Genomic DNA, 27,890 nt, shown 5'->3' on the forward strand with positions numbered 1-27,890 from the left:
TTCGGAAACCTGCATTTCCAAAGGGTTATAGGGGATTCTAATGTTTTAAACTTTGCTCTCCATTTTCTTTAAATGTCTATGTGGACAATTGAGTAATCTCCAACTTTGACAGTGGCATATAACATTCTTTCACTTTCAAGACTCTTCAATCAGATCACAACATGAAACTATGAGATAGGCTTCATTTTATATTTAACTCTTCATATGTCTGCTCCTAATTTTTGCTGATTAAAATACGAGTCCTCAGACCAAAAAGTCTTGAAAGGGCAATTTTGATATCCTTATTTCTAAAGCTGTATATTAATGGATTTAACATAGGTGGAACAATAGAATACATGATGGTAATTGCAAAATCAAAGTGTGATGGGGTATCAGATGGAGTTCTCAAGTAAGCAAATGACGAAGTAAATAAAAATAAGGAAAAAACTGTGATGTGTGGGAAGCAAGTGGAGAAGGCTTTTTTTCTTCCCTGAACAGAAGGGATTTTTGAAACAGCAGTAAAGATCTGAATGTAAGTAACAAAGATAAAGACAAAACAACCAAATGCTAATGTAAAACTGAATATTATGCCAGCAATTTCAATCACAAATGCATCTGAACAGGCAAGCTTAAGTAACTGTGGGATTTCACAGTAAAACTGATTGATTGCATTAGAACAGAAATGAGTAGTGAATGTTCCAATTGTGTTTAATACAGCATTGAGAAAGCTAGCCGTCCATACACTGCCAATCATTTTGATACAAGCCTTCCTATTCATTATCATCTCATATCGTAAAGGATTACAAATGGCAACAAATCGATCATATGCCATGACAGTAAGAAGAGAAATATCACAATCTATAAAGAAGACAAACAAGAGGACTTGAGCAACACATCCAGAATAAGAAATATACCGTTCATTAATAATGGAATTGATAACAGATTTGGGGACAATGAGTGAAACAGAACCAATGTCTTGTAAAGCTAAATTCATCAGAAAGACATACATGGGGGTGTGAAGGCGAGAGTCAAAAGCAACTGCAGAGATAATGAGAAAGTTCCCTATTAGGGTCATTAAATACAGAATCAGAAATATAGCTGTGTACATAACCTGTAGTTCCCTAATTGTTGAGAATTCCAGTAGAAGAAATATAGATGTGTCATTATCCATTGTTTTGTCACAGATATCAGAAACCTAGAGAATGGTAATTGATTAAAGACATTTAAATAGCAAATTGTATGTATTTATGTGAAAGATTAAGCTAAAATTGGTATTTCCAAATACTAATAAACATTCCCCAATGTAAGTATTGTTTTCTTATGACTTAATTGTCTGAGACTAATTTACATTAACAGGTATTGAGCCAATTGCTTTTATTTAACATTAATCATGTCTCATGTCAGCATTTATAGTTCTGAATTCAAAGACAGTGGAGAATCTCACTTTTAATTATTTTAAATAGTAGATAAAATTACTGCAAGCATCTCCATCTGGATCCTGAAACTAAAGGTAAAATTTCAGGAAAAAAAATAAAACGAAGATTCTTGAATCTTTAGCTAATGATAATTTGTATTGGGATCTTGGTTGTGTAATCCTATCTGTATTACCTGAATGAGGGTCTCTCTTCCACTATCTGCTTTTCAACAGCCACCTTGCAAAGAGATTCAGTTCCATTTGAATTATACCTTGAAAAGAATCTGCACTAAAACCTATAATTTTCTTCAGAAACAGAAGAACAAAAATTGGTGAAAGAATGAAAAAAGAAATTTTCAAATGTATCCTAAATGGAAGATTTAGATTTGAAGAGATATGGCTTCAATGTTTATAAATTCTGTCATATTCAGAATTAAACATATATATTTTTCATTTAATATACTTTCTTTAATAACTGTAGGCCCAACTTATTTTCCCCAGAATATGGATAACTGCATGAAATTAATTAATCACATCATCTTAATCATTAATAATCAAACAGATTTATAAAAATCTGTAGAACTCAGGTTTAACATAATCCATATCCCATTGGAGTTTCTACTGCACAGAACAGAAAATAGCTCTAAAGAAAATAAAGATGTAAACTTATTTAAATGAATTTAACTTTTGTACAATTTGAGCACCATAATTCATCTTATAGTTGAAAAAGATGTAGAAATATATTGAAATCTGAATATGCCCCAATCCCAGCATCCTCCAAATTGGAAGAAAAGTGGAGATTTCTCATCCCATTCCAAAGTTTCTTCTGGTTGTCACATCAAAAATTTAAATATGTAGATTTCTTTAGCAGGGGGAAGAGAAAAAATGTGGGGAATTTATAAAGAAAATGCTGAATGAATAGATAGCAGTAAAATATGAATAACTGTAGAATATGAATGTATGAAGATGAAGGAAAGGAAGTAAAAGTGGAAAAGAAATCAGCTTACTTTCCTCTTTTAATGTGATTTTCACATATTAATTTTCCTGTTCCTGGAAGATTCCTCCTTTGAAACTGATCATTGTATGTGTACTTTGCACTATAAATATTGATTTTAAATTGTTTTCCTCATTAGTATAGTTTTATCAGACTTTCTATGCCAAATCAGAGACTCATTTAGTTCCCAGTGGTCCTGAACAGTTGATTAGAACAACCTCAAAGGTCATTTTTCTTTTTGCTTTCCTTTTCCTAATTAACATAATAAGCTCTAGAATCAATGCATTTCAGAAGTTTGTTATTCAAGAAAATAAGCCTAGCATTTAGCCAATAGTTCAGGTGACTACTGTATCTTTTTCTATTTTCTTTCTAGGGAACATATTTCCTGATGTGCTACTAGATACTGACTAGGTCATAGATTTACAGATATGTTGAAGATGGACTTAGGCACATTTGAACAGTTTAATCATCAAAAATTATTTCCACTCCTTTCTGTTGGACTCAAACTGGACTTAAATAAATATATTGCCTTACATATACTAAAGACAATTACTGTTAGACATAAAGTCACACTTTCAAAATTCCACTAGATGGCAACTTTTGAGGAAAGAGAATTAGAATATACTCACTGTACCTAACACAATGGAATTGACAGAAAACCTCAAGGGAAGATAGCCTGTCCGTTTGCAATGATGGACTTTGGAAGTTAATGCTGAATCTCACCCAGAAAGTAGAGATAGTGCCGCCCACACAACAACAGTATAATATTGACAATATTGAACAGAACTGCACACAGTATTGCATTCTAAACCAGCTATAATCCAGATGATCTTCAAAGGAAATTCCATGTAGAGCACATTGCAGAATGTGGAAGGAAGTCATCAAGGCACAATTGAGAGAAAGCAAGCCCTACAAGTCCAGAAATATGAGCAATTTAATATGCAAAGAATATATATATATATGTTCAAAGATGATCTGTGAAAAGGCCTCTCTAGCCACAATTGTCTCTCAAGTCCAGGAGGACCCCACATTTTGTATCATATCTGTTGTAGCCCATTGAGAGAAAAATATATCACATCACTACATCCAAAACCAAAGCCACTCCATTTTGCCAAGGTTGAGTTGAAAGTGTTTCCTCCCCATACATAATCTCATAGCCTCTAGACATTGGATCACCATCAAAACAGCATCACCTATCTGGTCAGAGCTTTAGATGTATCACCAGCAAACCTATCAAACCTCATGACAAGATGACAAACAACCAAGTCAGCGAATTTAAGTAGATATCAAGAAGGTGTGATGAGAGATCTGAGCCATGATGTACCTCAAATTTCAGGGCTCTGAGGTTACAACACTTCCTCAAAAAAATACTGGCCATGGAAGAAAGACCATAGGAAAAAAGTGACCTTACTACTAACACAAAGTTGTCCAGAACCAAAGATATGATGGTCAGTTGTATCAAAAGCTATCAATAACTACAGTACCACCTCCTCCAAGATACATGATACTACCTTGTAATACAAAAAGCATTAACTATTCCTTAGACCCAGCCACATGACACTTCCCAAAAGACCCTGACCAATCAAGAGAAGCATGGGTTCAGGACAGAGTTTGCATTGTTCCAACCTACCCTTATCTTGTAAAACAGAAGTCTCCTCAAGCACTGATAGGAAAAATAAAAACAAATGTTCCAGTTTCTTCTGCTTTTCTGACTGCATTAAGTCTGGGTCAATTCTGGTTAGTTAAGATTCAAAGGAATCTTTGAAAAAAATGCATTATAAAAGAAATTACTTCAAAATCAAGGGAGATTTTCATATCAACAATGGTTCAGACTCCCCTACAGAGTAAAATTATAGTACTAGGCTAAATCAGTGGGTATTTGTTCAAGGTCTTGTGAATGCTGAAAATAGAAGGTTCATAATACATCTTTGTCTCATAAGGAAAGTGACATATATAGATAATTAGCCCTGTACAAATGTTTTGGGGATGTTAAACAAATCTCTTTAGTCAAAGCTATGGATTCGCATGTCATAGTGATAGGTTATTCCCTAAATAGCCTTATGATCTAGTAATTGGAATTAATTTTAAATGATTGGGTTCAAAGAGAAGACTACGGTAAAAGGAATAACTACAAGTATGACAGCCTAATTCAAAGCAAAGGTAAAGAAGGAAGAGATTGAAGAAGAAGAAAATGGAATTTTATCATTTAATATTTAATAGAAGTACTATCATTAAGTGTTGTACATTATGATTCTTGATTCTTAATGAATGTACCTTTTCTTTATGTATACTGAGAGTATTTACACCAAGACAAATTCCTTGTGTGTCCAATCACACTTGGCCAATAAAGTATTCTATTCTATTCTATTCTATTCTATTCTATTCTATTCTATTCTATTCTATTCTATTCTATTCTATTCTATTCTATTCTATTCTATTCTATTCTAAAAAGAAAAAGCTGTGAAGAATATGGATAAAGCCTGAGGAAAAATCAAAGGGAAAAGTATTCTCAAGTGTGAGATTAATGTAGGACAAATCCAGAATATAGATTCTCCTTTAGCCATGTTGTGGCTACAATTATTCTGGGGAAAAACCTATTTTTTTTTTATGTACAGTATGACATAAACATTTGAAAACTACAACTCAACAAACACATACAAAAGTACAGACATAGGATTTTTATATATTTATTGTTACATTTCTTAAGAATGAAAAGTTAACATCAAATATTTTAATCTAATAGGAGTATGAAACTGGATAGTAGAATTTACATTAAACTTCTCCTTCCCTGTTTGCAATTACATTGTCCATTTTCTATTTTCCAGAGTAAATTTTTTTGAAAGAGCAACTTTAATGTCCTTGTTTCTCATGTTGTAGATTAATGGGTTCAACATGGGTGGAATAATGGAATAAGTTATTGTAACAGTGAAATCAAAGTGTGATGGTTTGTCGGGTCAAGGAATCAGGTAAGCAAATAAAGAGGCAACCAAAAATATGGAGAAAATGTGACATGGGGAAAACAAGTAGAAAAGGCTTTTTCCTTCCCTGAACAGAAGGGATTCTTGAAACAACAGAGAAGATCTGTCCATAAGTAACAGTGATGAAGATAAAGCAACCAAATACTAATATCATAATAAATATTATATATCCAATTTTAATTACATATATATCTGAGCAGGCAAACTTAAGTAATTGTGGGATTTCACAATAGAACTGATTGATTGTATTAGAGCAGAAATGATTATTAAAAGTTCCAATAGTATGCAATCCAGCATTAATGAAACTGACAATCCAGACACTGCCAACCATTTTAGTACAGACCTTTTGTTCGTTATCATTTCATATTGCAAAGGATGGCAAATGGCAACAAACCAATCATATGCCATGACAGTCAGAAGAGCAATATCACAACCCAGAAAGAAAACAAACAAGAGGACTTGAGCAACACATCCAGAATAGGAAATATATCTTATATTCATCACTAAATTAAAAACAGCTTTGGAAATGATGACTGAAACAGAACCAGTGTCTTGAAGAGCCAGGTTCGTCAGGAAGAAATACATGGGAGTGTGAAGCTTGGGATCCAAAGCAACTGCTGAGATGATCAAAACATTTCCTGTTATTGTTATTAAATATAATAACAAGAAGAAAGTTGAATATACAATCTTAATTTCCCATATCTTTGAGAATTCCAAGAGAAGAAACATTGTTGTGTCATTTTCCATTTTTGGTCACATTTCTGACAGTCCTGGAAGTAAAGTGGAAGCTATTAAAATATTTCCAATTCATTTCAAAATGTCTTTCAAAGCTATCCAAGTTTTTAAATACAACCTTACATTCCTGCCATAATTTGGATATAAAATGAAACATACAAATGTTTAAATCAAAGCAGGAAGAAATTTCAACAAGAAAATAAATTAAGCCTGGAAGCATAGGAGGCTTTTCAGCTTGAATTCCCAGAATCATAATGGCAAAGATGTTCATCTTGAGGTCTGACCAACATCACAAAGTGTTGAGGTAATTCCCCGTTAGGAGAATGAGCACATACAGGGAGATGAAGTGAGAGAAGTGAAGAATAACACACACACAGCACACAGATACACTGTACAGTAAATGTAGGTTTTTACTTCTCATAAACGTTTAAGCAAAGTCCAAGATAAGCAGTTCAAGTCATTCACAGGTAAAGCAGTCAGTGTTCAGTTCAGGGATAATCCAAATATCAAAAACAGTTCAGTAACAGACTTACATCAACGATTAGTAACAGTCATTTAGGAGGAACAGCAACTCTCTCCAACAGAAGGAATAGAGACTCAAACACACACTCCTCTGAGACTAAGCAACCCAGGTTTCTGGCTCCATCTTATGGCCATTTGAGAAACCACACCCAATTACAGTTTTAGGATTCTCTTAAAGACGTAGTATTAAAATGTCTATCCTAGTTTGAATATTTCCAATCCAAATAACTGTTAGGTGACTTACATTCCTAACACTAAGTCTGCTAAAGGCGATGAACTGAATGTATCCTCAATGGCTTTTCTTGCTTTTATTTACAAGGCAAATAAACTCTTCTCAAGAGTTCAAGAGTTTCTTAGCAAAGAAGAAAACAAAAAGACAAAGGAGGCTCCAAATACAATACTTTAAAGAAGGGAGAAGAGAGATTCAGCTGGCAGCTACTTAGAGCTTGAAAACAGAATGAAGATTCTGAGGATCAACTTCAGATATGAAGCTTCTAGATTTATTTAAAAGAATCATGTATATTTCTTACATTTTATCTGATTTAAAATGTTGAATTGATCAGGGATAAAGCGAATCAAAGCATTCTAGTTAAATCAATTTCATTTATTTTGAATGGATTCAGATATTTAAACAATGTAGATATGCAGAAATTAATTTGACCATCAATTTTATTTGACTATATCAGTCCAGTTTGAGAAGCAATTTTAGTTTAATTTAATTATTAAAGAAAATGAGTTGAAATGTGGAACTTACCTTCTATTAACAGAATAACAGAGTTGGAAAAAACTTTGTTGACTTTTAGTCCAATTCCTGCTTAAGCAAGATACTTTATACCATTTCAGACAATGGTTGTCCACTATTTTTTCAAACAAACTTAATTTAATTTAACTCATTAATTTGACTCAGACTTATTAAATTCAAGTTGTAAAAGTAAGATGTTCAATCTGAAAAAAAACTATGGAAGGGCAAGGAAAACAAATTATTAGAACATTATGGCAAAAGCAAACAATAACAACCCTTTTCTTAACCCATAGATCAGCCTGTAACATGGGGGTTGTCAGGACTCCAACAAATCCACCCCCATTCAAATGATAAGTCTCTAGCAACATCTCTCAGAGAAAATAAAATTGATTTATTAGAAGTAGCCATGTTGCCATTAACTGGATTCAGCCAATACTAAAATACATCATTCATCTCCCCCTTGACCCTGGTCTTCTCCCCACTCCTGGATGTATATTCTCCAATTAGAATTAGAATTAGAAGAACTTTATTGTCATTGTACAAGTACAACGAAACTGAGGATTCACCCCAGCAACTGTTCGCAATATAATAAAACCAAAGCACTTAAAAATGAAGATAAGAAAAATAGAGTACCCACATCTCCATTTGCAATTTGAGAGTACAATATCTAGGAATATACACAAAATATACATCCAACACTGACTGTAATGCTTAGCCGAGCATAATACACAAGAGATGAATTGTACTGAAATATGTTATTATTCATCTGAATGGGGTATTGAGATTTCACATCTTTTCATATCTTAATAAAGTAGTGACTTTGTGTTTATTTGTGGTTCGGATGGCCCAGGGAAAGAAACTATTTGTTAGTCTAGTGGTGTGGGATTTTATTGACCTAAAATGCCATCCAGATGGCAGCAGGTCAAAAAGATAATTGCCAGGGTGTGAGGGGTCTTTTATAATGGCCTTGATTCTGCTTTGGCAGCAGGACCTGGCTAAGTCTTCCAAGGAGGGCAGAGGGCAACCAATGATCTTTTGAGCTGTGTTTATCACCCTCTGTACAGTTTTCCTGTCCTCAAATGTGGAGCCTGCATACCACACACCCAGACAATATGTCAGACTGCTCTCTACAAAGGCTTTATAGAAAGCCAGCAACAGCTTCTTATCCAGATTGTTCTTCCTGAGAACCCGCAGGAAGTGCAGCCACTGCTGAGCCTTCTTCACTATGGCCTTGGTATTAGGGGACCAGGAGATATCAGCTGAAATATGGATGCCAAGGAATCTGATCGTAGGGACAGTTTCCACTCATTCTCCATTGATGATGAGTGGGGCATTGTCCTGTCCATGTTTCCTGAAGTCCATAATCAGTTCTTTGGTTTTATGGACATTCAGTGACAGATTGTTCTGTCAACACCAGATAGACAGGTTCTCTACTTCTGCCCTATATGCCATCTCACCCTCTCTGGAGATGAGACCAATCACGGTTGTGTCGTCCACAAACTTTATAATGATGTTTGTTGCGTGGCTTGGTGAGCAGTCAAAGGTGTACAAGGAATATAGCAGGGGGCTCAAGACACAACCCTGGGGGGGACCAGTACTGAGTGTAATAGTGGAAGAAAGGTGGGGGCCAAGTCTAACAGACTGTGGTTTGTTTGTCAAAAAGTTCTTAATCCAAGAGCACATGGGGATGGGGACCTGCAGTTTATAAAGTTTGGTTACTAGTATATCTGGGATGATAGTGTTAAACACAGAGGTGTAGTACACAAAGAGCATCCTCACATAGTTCTGTTTGTTCTCCAGATGGCTCAGCGCGCTATGAAGTGTGATGACCACAGCATCCTCTGTAGATCTGTTTGCTCTATAAGCAAACTGATGTTGATCAAAGGAGGGAGGGAGGCAGTCTCTGATGTGCTGTGAAACTAGTCACTCAAAAACCTTCATAATGGAGCTTGTTAACGCTATGGGCCTATAGTCATTGAGAGTGTTTATATTTGTTTTTTTGGGAATGGGGATGATGGTTGCAGCCTTCAGGCATTGTGGGACGATGGCATGTGTTAAAGACAGATTGAACAGCTCTGTAAGTATTTCTGCCAACTGGTCAGCACATGCTTTAACTACTGCACCAGGAATGCCATCAGGCTCAGCAGCTTTCCTGGGATTTACTGCTCTCAGTGTTTTTCTCACCTCATGCACCTGAAGAGAAAGAGATGCAGCATCATGGTCCTCATGAGGCAGTATGTCTAGGTTCTTGGTGGTCTCAAAGCGTGTGAAAAAGCTGTTTAGCTCCTCTGCCAGAGTGCTACTGCTCTCACTGTTTGTTGGGCCCTAGCCTTTATAGTTGGTCAGGGCCTGTATCCTCCTCCACATCTGCCATGGGTCACTGTCAGTAAAGTGGCCCTCGACCTTCCTCCTATACATCTCCTTAGCATGTTTGATGCCCCTTCTCAACTCAGCTCTGGCAGTGCTGTACTGTGAGGTGTCACCTGCTCTGAAAGCCAGGTCACGAGCCCTGATCAGAGTCTGGACTTCACTGGTCACCCAGGGTTTCCTGTTTGGGAAGGTCCATATGCATTTATCCACAGTGACATTTTCTACACAGGTCTTCATGTAGAAAAGCACAGTCTCTGTGTATAACTTGAAGTCTTGTTGTTTGAAGATGGTCTAATCTGTGTGGGCAAAACAGTCCTGAAGCTGGGAGAGGGCATTTTCAGGCAAGCATCTCATAGTTTGACTGCTAGGTTTTGTTCTCTTCCTAAGGAGAGTGTAGGCTGGTAGTAAAAGCAGGGTGAAATGGTCTGATTGTCCTAAGTGGGGAAGAGGTTTTACTCTATAAGCATGCTTAATATTTGACTACAAATGATCAAGTGTGTTTTTTCCCCTGGTTTGGCACTTAACATGTTGGTAAAGTTTGGGGAGCACAGTTTTTAGGCATGCTCTGTTGAAGTCCCCAGCAATGATGTGAATGCCCTCAGGATGAGCTCTCTGTTGCGTGGTAATTATGCCTTGAAGGTGACTGAGCACCATGCTAACATTAACATCTGGATGTAAATGTACAGCAGTGATGGTGTTATATTCTGGGCATGGTTGCAAGTAATTGAGACGAGTCAGTGACTTAGTGAACTTCAACTCTTTATTAATGATCAGAAACAGAGAGCAAAACCCTAGGGCAGCAGTAGCCCTTTTATAGAGCTAGCTACTGACCTGTTAACCAATGACCTGTGTCCAAATGCTTAACTTTTGCCCAATGAGAGATGTTAAACTAATAGCCAATCAGGTTGCTCTGTGAGGACCAATCCCAGTTCGCTATCCAAGGGCCAATCCAAAGTGCAGGATTTCAAGCCTGCTTAACATAATGTTAATAAGTTTTATTAAATGGTTTTTTTGTTAGTTCATAACGCCCCTCCCCCCAAGGTTCCGTATGAGGGGTTCGGTAACATATTCGCGTAGATATGCAGGTTGTTTCACCTGCCTGTTTGATTTTCGCAGTTCCACCGGTTTTTGTCTGCAGTCCGATTCCGGTGGAACGCTATCAAGGGTTTCTGGTGCGGCTAGTTCCGTTTCCACACGGGAGGACTCGGCGCGGCTTTCCCAGTCTCCTAGGCCTGCTTCCGGGTCCCGTGGGCTTCCCTCCCTCATGCTATTTCTGGGCGGAGATATCACCCCGCTCCCTGATTCCTCTTCAGGTTGCGCGTTTCTTCGGTTAGGTTGCTGGGTCCCCGTGATTATGTCATCATCTAGCCCATTTTTGGCCACCTCGATATCTCCTCCCCCCTTAGTTTGTGAATCATGGGAGTCACGGGAGGTGGGTGCCATTCTGGATCGAAGTTGATCTATATGGCGTTTCCAAAGTCTCCCGTCATTAGTCTGTAGGCGGTAGGATCTGGGGCTGGTGGGTTGGGTAATAGTTGCAGGGATCCATAATGGGTCGCCTGAAAAGTTTTTAGCAAACACCAAGTCGCCTACCTTGAATTCGCGGCACTTCCCACTGGATCCACAGGGTTTTTCTGGTGAATAAGAGGGATGGAGGCGGTCGAGGTGAGAGCGAAGTCTCCGCCCCATTAGTAGTTCGGCAGGCGTCTTATTCGTGATGCTGTGTGGGGTGATGTGTTGGAGCAGGAGTATTCGGTTGAGCTTGTCGTTGATGTCCCCATAGTCCATTTTATGTAGGGTTTTCTTGACGAACTGTACCATTCGCTCCGCCCTTCCGTTAGCCGCAGGGTGCGCTGGCGAGGTGAGCACGTGACGGATGCCCCGGTCCGCTAGATACTGTTCAAAAGCTAGGGCCGTGAACTGGGGCCCGTTATCAGAAACCAAAATGTCTGGTAACCCATGCATTGCGAATAATTTATTCAGTTTATTAATGACTGACTCTGTTGTGGTTGTCTTCATCTTTTGGATTTCTAGCCAGTTTGAATAGGCGTCAACTGTTAATAGAAACGTGTGTCCTTTGGTGGGTCCCGCAAAATCAACGTGGATACGGGACCACGGACCTTGAGGGGTTTCCCACTCGGTTGGCATCGCTTTAGGTGGGGCGTTGCTAACGTCTTGGCACTTCTGGCACGTGGTTACCCAGGCTGCAACCTGTTTATCAATGCCCGGCCACCATGCGTAGCTTCGTGCGAGCGCCTTCATGCGCACAATGCCCGGATGTCCCTCGTGTAATACTTTTAGAACAGTCTGTTGTAGCCTTTCTGGGACGACTACTCTATCCCCCCAGAGAATGCAACCTCTCTGGGAGAAAAGCTCTGTCTGCCGATTCTTGAATGGTGCGAAATCGTCGTGGATTTGGTCGGCTGGCCATCCCCTTTCGACCCAGCTGAGGACTCGTGCCAGGAAAGGGTCCCGTTTTGTCTCGATCGCGATGTCTCTCGCTGTTAGTGGCAGCGAGTGCAGCGTTTCGATTTGGAGCATCGTGAGGGTTGGAGCTGGGTCGTCGACGGCTTCCGGAAGTGGAGAACGACTCAACGCATCAGCGTGGGGAATGGCTTTCCCTGGGCGATGTTGCAACACGTAATTGTAGGCAGCTAGGAACTCAGACCATCGAGTCATTCTTGGCGATAATATATAGGGGGTTGGCTTGTCTCCCGCTATAATACCAAGCAATGGTTTGTGATCTGTGACTATCGTAAATGCTCGTCCATACACGTACTCGTGAAAGCGCTTCACAGCAGACAAAACAGCAAGGGCCTCCTTATCGAGTTGGCTATAGTTCATTTTGGCCTTTGATAATGTTCATGAGAAAAACGCAATAGGTGCTTCGTTTCCGTTTGGAAGTACATGGTTTAAGATCACTCCCACTCCAAACGGTGAAGCGTCGCAAGTAATAGTTAAAGGTAAAGTCTCGTTGTACTGCATCAAAACAGCGTCGGAGGTTAGCAAGTCTTTCACTTGTTGGAAGGCGCGTTCCTCTCGACGTCCCCAGACCCAGGTAGCTCTTTTATCAAGAAGTCTGTGTAAGGGCTCCGCTACAGTCGCCTTCTGGGGCAAGAAAATGTTGTAGAAGTTAATGAGCCCCAGAAAGGCTTGGAGGTCTGTTCTATTCTTGGGCGTTGGGGCCTTTTTAATTGCTTTTAGCTTGTTATCAGTGGGGTGGATTCCTTGACTATCGAGAAGGTATCCCAGGAACTCTACCCTCTCGGTACACAGTTGACATTTATTTTTTTTAACCTTCAGGCCGGCGTCTTTAAATTTCTTTAGAACCATTCTGAGATGCTTTTCTAAGATGTCTCTATTAGGGGGCAGCGATCAACACATCATCAAAATATGGTACGACCCCTTTTATGCCTTGTAAGAGTCTCTCCATTAAACTTTGAAAAATTCCCGGAGCTACGCTCACTCCGAATTGGAGTCTATTGCACTTAAAAGCACCTCTATGCGTAACGATAGTTTGTGCTTCCGCAGTTTCCGCATCAACGGGCAACTGTTGGTACGCTTGTGCCAAATCCAATTTAGTGAATATTTTCCCACCACCCAGGGAGTGGAGAAGGTGTTGAACCACCGGTACCGGGTAAGCACTTTGCTGAAGTGCGTGGTTCAAAGTGGCCCGATAATCCCCACAAATTCTTAACGATCCATCTGGTTTAATGGGTGTTACATTTGGGGTTTCCCAACGGGCGTGGTCGGTTGGTACTAAAACGCCCTGGGCTATTAATTTATCGAGTTGCTCGTCGATCTTTGGTTTTAGTGCAAAAGGCACCCGACGAGGCTTAAGGCGGATAGGAGCTACTTCAGGGTTGAGGTTAAACGATATTGGGGTCCCCTTGTACTTGCCTAGTCCGTCTGAAAAAACGTCCTGGAATTCTTGGACGAGCGACTCCTCCCAGTCGTTGCTCTCAGCTCGGTGGACGCCGGCTACCACGATCCCGAGCGGGGCGAACCATTGTAGGCCTAATAAGCTAGGCCGATCACGATCGACAACAGTCAGCGGTAGTGATGCGATACGGTTCTTGAAGGAGACTTGGACTTGGCTGGAAGTGACGACCGGTAATCCTTGAGTATGATCCTTTGGGGGCTGAGGTCCTGTCGACGGATGGCCGGGATTAGTTGCTTGAAGGTTTTCCAGGAAACCATTGAGAGGGATGACCCCGAGTCGACTTCCATCACGCAAGGTTGGTTCTCGATGGCGACCTTCACTCGGATCTTCCTTGTGTCTAAGGATGTAGCGTGGCCGATGGTAATGGTTTGGTGTGCCTCTTCTCGTCTCGTTGAAGAGGCAGGTGCTTTATTTCTATAGGAGTGGTTGTTCCATTGGTGGTTCGGGTGGTTCCGATTTGCGGGTGCGAATCCCGAAGACTGGCTGCAGTTATTCTCCCTGCGCTTGGGGCTGGACCCTCGCTTGATTCTGCAGACCTTTGCAATGTGGCCTCTTTTTCCACAGGAACGGCAGAGTGTGTCGAGGAATTTGCAATCGGATCGTGGGTGGTTTGCCCCACAACCCGCGCATTGTCGCGGGAATCGTTGGTTTTGTTGGTCTCATTCGGACCAGAGTCGGTTGACCTCTTCCTCATCACTTTCTGATGGGGATTCCAGGTCTTCATGATGCGCCGTTGTTGAGTGCCTCTCGGGGCGAGGTGAGGTGTCATTCGCGAGTTGATGGAGCAGTGCGTTGGTGCGGCGCATTCGAGCGGCCGACTTCCTGGTTGCTTCTGCTGCAGTAGCATCTGCGATGGCATCAGCAAGATCGATGTCCCCCTTGGCCATGATCTTGCTCTGTACCGTCTGGTCATCTAATCCCAGAATTATGCGGTCTCGCAAGGCTTCTTCGAGGTTGGAGAACCCACAGAAGCCTCCCAAGTTCTGGAGGTCAGCGATGTAGTCTGCGAGACTTTCGCCTTTCCGTTGGTCCCTCTGGTAAAATTCGTGTCTTTGTACAAGTGTAGGCACTGCGGGTGCATAATGGGCCTTTAGGAGTGGCACCTTTAGGATCCAGTCCATTGATTTCACCTCAGCTGGTTTTGCAAGTGATTTCACCATTTTAAATACAGCTGGCCCGCAATGGGTCAGGAATATTGCTCGTTTCTTGCCGGTTGTCACGTCCTTTAAGTTATTGGTCTCCAGAAACATCTGGAACCGACCCATATATGAGTCCCAGTCTTCGTTTGCCGGGTCAAATGGAGCGGGTGGTATAGCACTGCTGGCCATGTTGCCGTCGTTGGTGCGTGCTCAGCCACGTGCTCTGTTTGGCGCTCTTTAGTGTTCAGTCAGCTCTATCGTCTCTTGCATCCCATCCTCGTCGCCAGTGTTAAATTCTGGGCATGGGTGCAAGTAATTGAGACGAGTCAGTGACTTAGTGAACTTCAAATCTTTATTAATGATCAGAAACAGAGAGCAAAACCCTAGGGCAGCAGTAGCCCTTTTATAGAGCTAGCTACTGACCTGTTAACCAATGACCTGTGTCCAAATGCTTAACTTTTGCCCAATGAGAGATGTTAAACTAATAGCCAATCAGGTTGCTCCGTGAGGACCAATCCCAGTTCGCTATCCAAGGGCCAATCCAAAGTGCAGGATTTCAAGCCTGCTTAACATAATGTTAATAAGTTTTATTAAATGGTTTTTTTTTTGTTAGTTCATAACAGATGGTAACTACTGTTAGCTCCTGTGACAGATAAAATGGTCTACACTGAACAGTCATGGCCTCTAAATCTGGTGAGCAATGGCTGTTTGTTATTTTGCTGTTTGTGCACCAGTCTTTACATATATAAATAATTAGGCCCCCTCCTCTTCTCTTACCAGAGGCTATATTGCAATCTTGATGGTGCAAGGTCTGGTCTGCTAGCTCCACTGTAGCATCAGGGATTTTCAGGTGCAGCCAGGATTCTGTGACGATTAGCAGACAGGACTCACAAATTGTGTGGTTGTGGGAGATCTGCAGCTGTAGTTCATCCACTTTGTTTAAAAGGGATCTGGCATTTGTGAGGAACATAGATGGTAATGGGGGTTTCTGCGGTCTCTTCCTCAATTGAGTTAGCAGGCCCGCTCTGCATCCCTGCTTCTATTTTCTTTCCCTATGCCATCTTCTACGCTTACTTAATCCGACAACAATCCATGGAGCTACTGGAGATCTTGCTAGCTCCAATGGGATATTGTGGGATTCTGTATATGCATAGGTGACTTCAGTTTTGAGTTGCTGTCCTATACTTATCAGGTCTTCTCGACAGTACGTTAGTCCGTTGCAGGATGGAGTAAAATTCAGGAAAAAAAAGAAGTAAAAACACAAAAAGAAGAACAGTTGTCGGGAGCATTGAGCCACTGCAACCATGTGCGCTGCCATCTTGTGAGACACATCCATAGCCAAGAGTCATCAGTCATGCTTTCCAGTAATATTTTTGCGCTCCAACAACTTTGGGCTGCCAGGGCGATTATCTAGGCACTTGAGGAATGCACTGTTTTCCCCCACTCCCTTTCTGCTGGCAGCTAAAGAGGTCATTTAAGCTCTCCAGAAAAAGCATACCCTGGAAAAGCAATCCTTAGATCCATTTGCATCACTTAAAGATACCAGCTGGCCTCATTCACCTCACAAGATATCCTAAGGAAATCATCCAGATTTAAGGAAAGCTCACATACCACCCCAGAAAGGCAGTAAAAAAATCAGTACCAATCTTGCATCCTGCCTCTTGGAAGTATACCCCAAAAGGACAGTGCCAGATAGTATTAAAGCAGTGAAGGAAGACCCCCTCCAAAGATAGAAAAGAAACCACGAGGCAGGAAAAAATTCAAACACAATACAAATAATTAAATCACAACAGTAGCTGTTGCTTGTTGAAGCTGAATAGGGAAAATTATCCCATCAATAAACACAGGAGTAAATGTCATCAAGCACAGAATTAACCTTCACCAAAAACCAGTTTTAGACCAAAATGCAGAAAGGGTATGTAAACTTACGTTTGAATGTTTTAGCTAGCCAAGAAGCCTTGCTGAATGTCACTCATCTTGGTTCCCTGTCACTAAAAGCTTTGCTTTATTATTCAATTATTTCTTCAGTGCTGATTGTCCAGGGAAGTATTTCTTCCCAACAGCAGTGTAAAAATCTTTAAAAATCCCTTCCCCTTTAAGAAAGTCAAGCCTTAGAAGCTCTGGAGACAGGAAGTCTAGACATACTGGCAAGAATGTAATAAAGGTGGAAGAAAACAAAAGGAGATTGCTTCTAACTACTGGGTCTCCGGACTACTTAGAAAGTTAACAAGGGGTTCTATAGAACCTGACAGAACCGGTAGAATCCCACCCCTGGTCTAATAGCTGAAAGCAGTTAATAAGCAATTTTTGAAATTGAAGTATGCAAACCTAATGTCCTTTAAAAGATACAGACTGTGTGGCTTGAGCAACATGGATATTTCCTTGCCTCCCAGGGCTCTAAATCTTCTGGAGCCACTACCTTGCAAGCTGTTCGTGAGGGACAGCTTGTGGGTAATCTCAAATCTTTTCCTTATTCACAGAGATTCAAAGAGCACCGTGTTGCCTAGTTTGGATAGTTGAATGATTACAAGGAAACAACCAAGCTCAGAGAATATGAAGGACTTTTATTTCAATCCTGAGCTACAAATATTCTTTATTATTTCTTCTTCTGGAAATCCATTTATTAGGTTCCTTTTAACAATTAATGACTCTAGTCCCTGTCCTGTAATTATAAATACTGAAACTTTTATTGTAACAGCAAAAGTAACAGAGTCTTGTAAATTTCAATTTGTTTCCCCTCACTTATTTTATCTTTAGGTAAAGTAGTGAGGATCTTGTCTCAGATATTTTATTGGCCTTGGTTTAAATCTCTCTTATCGGATAGTAGTGACTTTTCATCCTGTCTTCCTATGTTCTCTCTATATACATGGTTTCTACTTCAGAATCAAATATACTTTACACAGAGTATAAGTTTATATATTATTTATTTAAATAAACAAGCATTTTTGTTCCAACTCTTTTAATTAATAAAGAACATTCTATTATCTTATAATGATTTGTAAAATATGATCATTTGAACCAAATAAATAACTAAAATTCATTTAGAACAAGTTTCTTTAGTTGATAAACAAAATTAGATTAGATTCAATTCTATCCCTTTAATTTAACTTATATAAATGGCAATCTGTTATAGAAAAAAGCAATACATATGGACTAACTTTACCAATACATAATATGTGAGTTGGGAAATGCAGTATTCAAGTGATAGGCATTATGTATCATTTTCTCTATATTTGTCAAGTTAAGTATTATAAGATATCATTGAATAACTATCTGTTAAATAAATTATGATATGAGCATTTTTGGAGAAACATTCTTCAAATCCCACAAAACAAATAAAATCAAATTTCTAATGTATATTGTATTTTTCATCTTACTCACAAGAAATAAAACTTGCTTGGAAGCTAAACAACTTGAGTCCAGCAGTCAAAATAATTATAATAATAGAAAAGATCTGTACAGAAATAACAATGATAAAGAATTTTTAAAGGATTCTTAAAGAAAGAATGATAAAAGCAAAACAACCAAATGTTATTGTAAAAATAAGTACTACAATTCCAGTATCAATTACATATAAATCTGAGCAGGCAAGTTTAAGTAAAGGTGGGATTTCACAGTTGATTATAATTTAATGATAATTTAATGATGATTTAATGATTTAATGATGATAATTTAAAACTGATTGATAATATTAAGGCAAAAAGGAGTAATGAAAGTTCCTATCATGTTTAGTACAGCAGTGAGAAAGCTGACAATCCAGACACTATTTAACTATTTTGGTACAAACCTTCCTATTCATTATCAGTTCATATCATAAAGGATTGTAAATGGCAACATACTGATCATATGCCACAATAGTAAGAGGAGAAATATCTGAATCTACAAAGAATGCAAACAAAAACATAAACTATATAATTATGTAATTGATTATGTAATGTATGTAATGTATCAAATATTAGCATCATTTCTTATACTGGTCAGCCAATCCCATCTAGGGGCCTGAACCTAGTATGTGAAATCATCATGTGATTTGAGGGAATGATAATAATTGTACAACAGAAATATCATTCTGCATTGTTCTTATGACAATTTGCATTACTCTGTAATGCAACATTATAATGGGTTGAGTTGGGAATTTGACAGATTTGGAGGTAGAATAAGTATTTGGAGGAAAAAAGGCAAAAGATGGATGGATAAGAGCTCAGATTAAGAGCATGGGAGCAATAATGATGAAAAGAAGAACAATGAATTTATTTCCCAATAAATTCCACCCAGCAGTATTTTTAATTTCAGTGTTTCATGTGTTTCCTCGAAAATAAGATCTGGTCTTATAATTTTTGTGACATCAAAAAAAGCACCAGGTCTTATTTTTTTTGGGGGGGGGGTTCACTTCCATTGACTCACCTTGTGGGGGTGGAACCGATGGTCCTGCCCACCAGGAGCTCACTGCTGGCCCACTTCTGAATCTGCTTGTCACCGCTTGCATGCACAGCCAGACCCTCCATTTTATTCTCAGAGGCCTTCAAGGAAAGGCCTCTGCAGCTGAGAAACGAGCTCCAGATATATACATGGGGTGCTCCCCAGCCTCCATTTTTCCATCAGAGGCCTTCTGGAAAGGCCTCTGCAGCCAATAACAATGCTCTGGATCAATCCTTAAATCTTCCAATTAATATTTTTTTTATATTGTAATCCAGAGCTAGCTATAGTGATCTTTAGTTTAAGATGTTTAGAATAGAAGGGGATTATGGTTAATTTAAGAATTTATATAGTTCCACCTCCTTCCAAAAAACATTGAAAACTTGGTTATTTCCCCAGTCCTATTGATAGGGTATTTGATGAGCTCCTGTAGGATTTTTTTTGCTGTTTTTGTTGTTATTTTTCCCTTTCTAGATGCACATCATGTGTTATTTTATTGTATTATTCTTGGTATTTTACATTTTTTAAAATGTAAAGTACCAAGGGACTTTGGGAGAGGAAGGAAGGAAGGAAGGAAGGAAGGTTTTCTTCTAGCAAGAGCTGATTTTATCATTGATATTGTGTGTGACATATCCCCCAAATTTTCATTTCAAATGGAAATTCTTTTGCAAAATCTTGTGTCTTTACATTTTTTTTTGTAGAAATACACAGCTGACATTAAACTTGTTCAGATTCAATGAACATACAGGCAAACAACATAGAGAGAATATTTATTAGAATATGACTAATTTTATAGGAGCTAGACACTGAAAAATTGGTATAATGCATTTTATTATTAATACACAGGGAGATAAACATGCACACAAGGTTTGGCAGAATATTTTGATAAAGTAAGTAAATTACTTTCCAAAACAATTAAGAACAAACCAGCAAATTGTATTTTAAATTACCAAGGTTTGTATAAATTCCACAAGGCATTTTGAAACTCTTTATTTCTCATGCTATAAATAAATGGATTCAGGACAGGAGGAAGAATTGCATATATCACCACAAAGATTAACTCCAGATCAGATGAAGTATTACTGGGTGGTCTTATATAAACAAAGAGTCCAGTGAACAACATCAAAGAGAAAACACTGAGGTGAGGGAGGCAAGTGCGTATGGCCTTTTCCCGCCCATGTACAGAAGGGATTTTGAGCACTGTGGTGAAAATCCACACATATGTTGTAACAACAAAAATAAAACATCCAAATATTATGATACCACAAAAGACAATTACTCCAACTTCAAATAGATATGAATCAGAGCAAGAGATTTTAAGCAATTTTGGAATTTCACAGAAAAATTGATCAACCTTATTAGAACAAAATTTTATTGAAAATGTGCCACTTGTGTGCAACACTGCATAAAACAGACTAACAAGCCACACAATAACTATCATCTGAATGCAGGCTGCTTTGTTCATGATTGTCTCATATTGTAGAGGATTACAAATTGCAACATGGCGATCATGAGCCATTACTGTTAAAAGGAAGTATTCAGAGGCTTCAAAAAACAGAAAGAAAAAAACTTGAGCAGTGCATTCAGAATAAGAAATAAACCTGTTATTCATGAGTGAATTAGTCATAGATTTGGGTACAATGACTGAAATGGAACCAATATCCGCCAGAGCCAAATTCATTAAGAATAAATACATTGGAGAATGCAAACGATGGTTCATGAGGACTACAATGACAATGAAAAGATTGCCTGTGAGGGACACTATGTATATTGTTAGAAATAGGAAAAAGTGCAAAATCTGTAATTTATAGACTTGAGAAAACTCCAGGAGCAGGAATTCAGTAGGTCTGGTAAGATTTGGCATGCTGTGTAGAAATTTAATGTGTATAATTATCTGTGGGGAAAAAAAAACTAATTATTTGCAAATAATTAATATATAGAGATAATTGTCATTGATTCAGCTCATACTGATCTTTGAAAACTGAAGAATAGAGGATAGGGATCATAATTTCATATAATTTCATCATTTTTATAGGTCAGTAGTCATATTTTTAAGTGATAAAATTTTAGAAGGCAAAATTTTCACTACAATAAACAATTTAAATGTTTCTATAATTGGTGTTATCTTATCATCCAGTCCTCCCATCACAACATAAAACAGAAATATAGATGAGGTATCCAACAGAATGACTGAACTTACTACCCAATCCTCTCAGCACTAGTTTTGCATAGTTAAATAGTTTTTCCTGATTCAAAATGAAAAGGGACCAAACTCCCAATGGCTAATCTCTTAAAATGGTATAATACATTGTCTAACTACTGTAATAAAAACATTTTTAAGAACGCCATTCTATTTTATTCTACTTCATGTCATTTTGTTTAACTTATAGCTGAAAACCTGAGAGTGAAAAAGAGCTATGAGAATGATAGGTTTGTCAGAAAGGTTCCATAATCTCTCTTAGAGAGTAGGATAGAAACTGATGTGGATGTAATAGTTGGAGAGAAAAAGAAGAAGAAAAAAAGCTAGCAAACTAAGTACTTTTGAAGAAAGTGTTGAAGAAATCAATTCCAGATTGAAGACCAATTGATCCCATAGAGAGGTAAAAGAGAACCTGAAGCTTAAGAAAATTAATATTCTACCAGCCATAGGAAATCATCAGATTGACCCTTGATTAATGGAAAGAAACATGAGACATAGCTGTGTACATAGTTAAATTTTTAAAATGGACATGCTTGCTATAAAGTTGAAACGTTACTATTGTAGGAAGGGAAGTAATTAATTGCAGAATGGAAGAGCAATTAAGGTTACAAATTGGTTTACTCTTTTGATCACATAGCATTGTTTTTCTTAGAGAAAAATTAGCGGTAGTGTGTGGAGGGGTGAGATTGGGGGGCAGTAAGACAATTATTTATCTGCTGCATAGCTGTAAGCGATTGACAAATCAAATAAATAAAAATAAATAAATAAATAAATAGTTCTGGTTGTGAAAGCTAAGTTCTTAGAACTTTTTAAATGTCATAAATAAGGAGAAGTTTTTATATGAGAAAGTCTCTTCTGAAACCAATAAGTCAAGTCAATGAAACTGATAAAAGAGCTGACTAGAAGAAAGCATCATTACATGGGAGAGGCTCTTTTGGAAAACAAAGCAGAGTTTCATCTGTTTAGGTCTGTTGGTATAAGGTCAAATTCTCAGATATTTTAGGGAAGGAGGGGGAAAATTCCAAAGTAAGGAGCTTGTCATACTCTCAATTATTATTGTACATAAAATTGGGTAAAGAAAAGTATTCAGGGGGGAGAGAGAGAGAGAGAGATGACAGACATAAAGTATATACAGCAGTTTTTGAAAAGCCTTACCAGGTTTTTCATTCAAATTTCTGATCATTCTAGAAATACGAAGGATGAAACTGCTACTTGATATAACACTTTTTGCAGTAATAATGTATTCAGAAAAATTATTTAATCCACAGAGCACTTATAAATACAAGATATGATAAATTCACAACATTATTTGTTTGCAACATAATATGCAGAATTAGACCCATGCAAGCAGTTTTTCATTGGTTGTCATAATATAGAATATACTTTAGCAATAGTAAAAATCTTCTTTACTTCCTCATTTGCCCCTTCAGGTGGACAGGGAAAAGTGAAGTAGAGGAAAAATACAGAAAAGTATACTGTGGAAAATATAGGATAGATAGATAGATAGATAGATAGATAGATAGATAGATAGATAGATAGATAGATAGATAGATAGATAGATAGATAGATAGATAGATAGATAGATAGATAGATAGATAGATTTACTCATAATTAGTAATAAATATAATTGTACTCCAACCTGTTTTTTCTCAATATAATTTCATATTGATCTCATTATTGAAGCATCAAAATTCCTCAACTGAAACTGGGCATAAATGATACTGTGTGCATAAATTATTCCAAGCAAAACTGGAAGCAGTCATCTTCTGAATGGGTATGCACATACACATGCACACACAGAGAGAGAACTTTTTAGATTTACTCAGTTCCCTAGTTATCCTGCTATCAAAAGTATTGGCTTCTCTGTCATTACAGATCACACAGAATTGGTTCTACTTTCTTATTGAAGGCAATCAGTTAATAAACATAGGAGAATATATATTTAATGAGACCTCCCCCCCCCCGAGTATAATTGATCAGTTACTATCATTAGATCATGATGTGTTATCATTTTTCCCCAAATGAATTCATCCAATAAAATATATTTTTTGTTCAGTCAATTGGATTGTGGAAATCTTTTTCCTATCATAAAATTATTTCCATATTTTGGGAACTATGATAATTTCAACAGTTTCCATTGTGCTGACATAGTATTCTCTATAAGGGGGGGGGGGAGAGAAATACAATAAATTCTCAAAATTACAAGACTAGTTCTTCTTTCAATATAGGAAAACTACAGGCAAAAGAAAAACCTGACACCATTATGCATCCAGGATATAATCCAAACATTTTATTGCAAACTTACATTCATTCCTCATTATATCAACAATTTCTTCTTCAGTATGAAAGACTTCTGCAGTCCATTGTCATTAACATATTACTACTGTACTTTTTAATTGTTTAGCTGCTTCTCCTCCTCCTCCTTCTCACTATTGTTATTAAAGTGGCATTAATAAATCAATCAATTTCAACATATTTAAAAGTATGGCTTTCTATTTCACTCCAGGTGTTTCTTATTTGCTCAGTTCTTTAACCATGAAATCTACAATGATACATTGCCTTTTTGTAAATATGTATGTATGTATATTCTAGAAATCCATAATTGCATCAATTCTTCAATGATGGGTCATCTTTAAACAATACTCATAGAAAAGCACTACCATTAGATGTCTGTCAATTTTCCTCAGTTATGGAAAATAAAGTTTTTATATATATTTTAAGTCAAGGGCAATATAATTTGGGTTCTATGGCAATACTTTGGATTGTATGTTAGGTTTTAATTATTTGTGTTAATTTATGTAATGAGGAAAAGTGTTTTGTTAGAAAGACATTTAAAATACTTTGAAAATATCTACTTTTCTGCTCTGCTCTGCTTATTGCGTTGTCATTATCATTACAATGACAGAGTTTAGCTATAGAAGTGCTTAAAACTCATAGTTGTTGAGAAAGATGTCACCACTTTATTTACTAAAGATATGTTGCTGTGTAAGAAAAAATGAAAGATGTTTGCATTCTAGATACAATGGCTGTTCAGAACCTTAGTCTAGCTCACATGCCTTGAAATTGAAACATTTCCCTGCACACCTGAATCTAGCAGGACACTTGGGAATAGGCTCTAATTTTAAGGGATATAAAGCAGAATAAATCATATAAAGCTTCCCTTCTTATTTCACTGACTTGAAGCATTATTTGCTGATTGAATCATCTGTCATAAGTATTTAGACAGAATGTAGAATGACAGAAGTGACTCCTATGGTGCAGTGCAGTCAATACTTCTATTGCTTAAGATGCAGGGTAAACAGTGTTTTATTCATTATGGATTTCATCTCTTCCTCTGGATATTGAAGTATAGATAGAATTTCAGAGGCTTTACTCCCAATTCTGCCTGCCTAAATTTCTTATGACTGGAGTTGTATTATTTTCCCAATGGTCTGGCATTTTAAAACAAACCTTTTGCTGCTCAGCTTAAAGGTGAATAAAATATATATTTAACAATCAAACATGTTTTAGAATAAATTATTTCTTTTCAATTGTATATGTGTATTTCAATAGATAAGTTACTTTAAAAACATAATGAATGGAATCTTGAATGTATGATCTGGTGAAATGTTACTTTAGTTAAGTCAGCCATTTAAACATAATAATATTTATTTATTTAAGCTAAGAAGACAATTTTTGTTCTTCTTTTAATACTAGAGAATTTCTTTTTGAAAAAACTAACACATTGATTGAGTTTCACAGTGGAGATGAATGAGAAAAAGCTGGTACACATTCTTTAGGATAAACATTAATTGTTCATTTTTAATACAGTGGCAGGAAGAACGAGTAACAAATATCAAAGAAATAGATAAACAATTTTTGAATATTTTCTGAGATCCCTGCTTTGTTTTCTGTCCAAAGTTAAAACACAGAAACAAACAAAATAAACCCAAGTGGGATAGCATTATTGTCCTAGATTACTCTCTTTGTCAAAGGATTTTCCAAATTATTTTTGATTCTTAAGGAAAAACAAATGAATGATCAACTTGACTCAATCTACCATTGTGATTTGTCAAAAATCATACACTATTTTAAAATCTGTTCTCTCTTCCCTTTCTCCCTATCCTAAATATACTGTCACATCCTTTAAAATAACTAGCTAAGCAGTGTTGTATTGCATTGCATTGCATTGCATTGCATTGTATTGCACTGCATTGTTTACATTTTGAACTTGCAACTTTTCTAAGTATGTAAATGTGAACATGGAGAATAGACTAGAATAGAACAGTGGTGGCTAACATTTTTGGGCTCCTGAGCCAAAAATTGTGTGAGCACTTGCACTCGCTCGCTCGCGTGCCAGCACTCAGAAGATAATGAGTGCCCCCCCACCCCTACACTGTGCCTCACAGCTGATTTTTTGCCTATTTGAGGCCTATTTTGGCCTCCCAGGCTTGAGGAAAGCCTCTGCAGCCTGAAAAATAGGCCTGTTTTATCACTTCTGCTATACAGGAAGTGATGAAATGGAACCTATTTTTCAAGCTGCAGAGGCTTTCCTCAAGCCTGGGAGGCCGAAAAAGGCCTCAAACCAACTGAAAATCAGCTGAGAGGAGCATGCATGCACAGTAAGGAAAGTTTACCTGTGGCTCGCGGGCTGGCACAAATGGCTGTACGTGCCACCTGTGGCACATATGCCATAGGTTCACCATCACAGGAATAGACAAATAAAAATAAAATAGAAAATAACTTGTCTGACAAAACAACTTTTCTGCTTTTCTTTTCTCCTCCCCTCTCATTTCTTTCTTTCTCTCTTTCCTTCTTTCTTTTTTTAGATTATATAGAATTGATATTTAGTTTATTGTTGTCAAACTATACTGGTTCTGTCTACAAACAAGCAATAGGTATCTTTCAAAATAAACTTTGAAGTATATAATCTAGGGACAAGGCTGTTTGGAAAAGAAAATTTACAATCTTGGGCAACTTTTCCACAGTTTTTAAAATGATTTAGAACAAACCTGGAAAAGTGTGGAAAAGTTGCCCAAGATTTAAAAACTTGCACAAGGCATTCTGAAACTCTTTATTTCTAATGCTGTAAATGAATGGATTCATCATAGGAGGAAAGATCACATATATTATGGAAAAAACTAAGTCTAAATAAGATGAACTGTTGCTGGGAGGTCGTGCATAGACAAAGAAACCAATACAAATGAACACTGAGACTACAATTAAGTGTGGGAGACAAGTAGAGAGAGCTTTTTGCCGTCCCTGTACAGAACGGATCTGAAGTATAGCTCTGAAGATCCATACATAACTTATAATGATGAAGATAAAGCAACCGAATGCTAGGTTACAGCTCACTACAAGAAGAACACCTTCCACTAAGTATAGGTCAGAGCAAGAAAGTTTCAGTAGTTTGGGGATTTCACAGAAAAATTGGTCAACTTCATTTGAACAGAAAGTTATTGAAAATGTACTGCTTGTGTGCAATATGGCATAAAGAAAACCAGATAACCACACCATGGCTACCATTTTAATACAGGTTCTGCTATTCATTATTGTTTCATATTGTAATGGATTATAAATAGCAACATGACGGTCATGTGCCATTACCGTTAAGAGAGAGAACTCAGATGCATCAAAGAAAAAGAAAAAGAAAACCTGAACGACACATTCAAAATAAGAAATGAAACTGTTGTTCCCGAGAGAGTTGAACATGGATTTGGGTACAATGGATGATATGGAACCAATATCAATAATTGCCAAGTTCATTAAGAAGAAGTACATTGGTGTGTGCAGGTGATGGTCAACAACAATTGAAATGATGGTGAAAAGATTCCCCAGCAGGGTGATCAGGTATACTGCTAGAAACAGGAAGAAATATAAGATCTGTAACTCTCGAACTTGAGAAAATTTCAGAAGCAGGAACCCAGAAGCGGAGGTAAGATTTGACATTCTGTTTTCTCTGTGGGAAGAAGAGAAAAAAGGATTAATTTAAAAAAAGGTTTTCTCTGATAATACAGTGCTCTTAATTTTTTTTATTAAAACAAAAACAAAAACAAAAACAACAAATAAAATCATCTTCCAGCTCTATAACGTGTCAGTTGGGTACATATATCTTGTGTGCATAATGATATTATCAAACATTTCTTATTTAATTACATTCATAACCATTCTAATTGACATTCTATATCATGTTATCTAATTATTATACTATCAATAACATTATAGTTATCATCTTTCATAAATATATTCCATCCTTACTAAATTATATTCCTTCTAATTTCATTCCTAATAAATAACCATATAATTTTTAATCATCTTCTCTTCAGTGCCTGTTATGATTTATTTAATTCAGTCATTTCCTTATAAAACCCAGAAGTCTTAGTATCCTTTTCATACCTTGAATGTATTTACAGATATGCATACCAATCTATATTTATCCCTTGTTCCTTTAGTTCTTGCTTTGTTTTGAGTTCACCCTG

General features: G+C 37.5%; 3 protein-coding genes and 1 pseudogene across 3 annotated transcripts; all 4 read right to left on the minus strand.

Annotated features, from left to right (window-relative positions):
- Window positions 1–214: 214 nt before the first annotated feature.
- On the minus strand, window positions 215–1,153 carry LOC113425614 (olfactory receptor 14A2-like). Its single transcript, XM_026687841.1, has one exon. The coding sequence runs from the start codon at window positions 1,148–1,150 to the stop codon at window positions 215–217; it is 936 nt and encodes a 311-aa protein (XP_026543626.1). The 5' UTR covers window positions 1,151–1,153.
- A 4,032-nt stretch (window positions 1,154–5,185) lies between these two features.
- On the minus strand, window positions 5,186–5,773 carry LOC113425615 (olfactory receptor 14L1-like; annotated as a pseudogene).
- A 13,846-nt stretch (window positions 5,774–19,619) lies between these two features.
- LOC113425616 (olfactory receptor 14A16-like) lies at window positions 19,620–21,096 on the minus strand. Its single transcript, XM_026687842.2, has 2 exons — window positions 20,189–21,096; window positions 19,620–19,665 (listed from the first exon to the last, which is right to left on the minus strand). Exons 1-2 carry the CDS (start codon window positions 21,094–21,096, stop codon window positions 19,620–19,622), a joined length of 954 nt encoding a protein of 317 aa, XP_026543627.2.
- Window positions 21,097–25,383: 4,287 nt separating this feature from the next.
- LOC113425617 (olfactory receptor 14J1-like) lies at window positions 25,384–27,360 on the minus strand. The gene is made up of 2 exons (XM_026687843.2): window positions 26,447–27,360; window positions 25,384–25,429 (listed from the first exon to the last, which is right to left on the minus strand). The coding sequence occupies exons 1-2, from the start codon at window positions 27,358–27,360 to the stop codon at window positions 25,384–25,386; spliced, it is 960 nt and encodes a 319-aa protein (XP_026543628.2).
- Between the last annotated feature and the right edge of the window lie 530 nt (window positions 27,361–27,890).

Source organism: Notechis scutatus, chromosome Z (assembly GCF_049901735.1).
Source record: "Notechis scutatus isolate UNSWTSFEM ecotype Mainland chromosome Z, rNotScu1.2, whole genome shotgun sequence".
In the NCBI taxonomy this organism is placed as follows: Eukaryota; Metazoa; Chordata; class Lepidosauria; order Squamata; family Elapidae; genus Notechis; species Notechis scutatus.

What these genes read in the sequence shown, in the direction of transcription:
- LOC113425614 (XM_026687841.1), bottom strand. Translation starts at nt 1,150, where the DNA reads ATGGATAATGACACATCTATATTTCTTCTACTGGAATTCTCAACAATT.
- LOC113425616 (XM_026687842.2), bottom strand. Translation starts at nt 21,096, where the DNA reads ATGCCAAATCTTACCAGACCTACTGAATTCCTGCTCCTGGAGTTTTCT. An exon ending in GCCTTGTGGAATTTATACAA is followed by an intron (nt 19,666 to 20,188) that starts ACCTTGGTAATT and finishes GCAAAAAAAATC; the next exon opens with CTACAGGAGCTCATCAAATA.
- LOC113425617 (XM_026687843.2), bottom strand. Translation starts at nt 27,360, where the DNA reads ATGTCAAATCTTACCTCCGCTTCTGGGTTCCTGCTTCTGAAATTTTCT. An exon ending in TGCAAGTTTTTAAATCTTGG is followed by an intron (nt 25,430 to 26,446) that starts GCAACTTTTCCA and finishes TTTTTCCTTAAG; the next exon opens with AATCAAAAATAATTTGGAAA.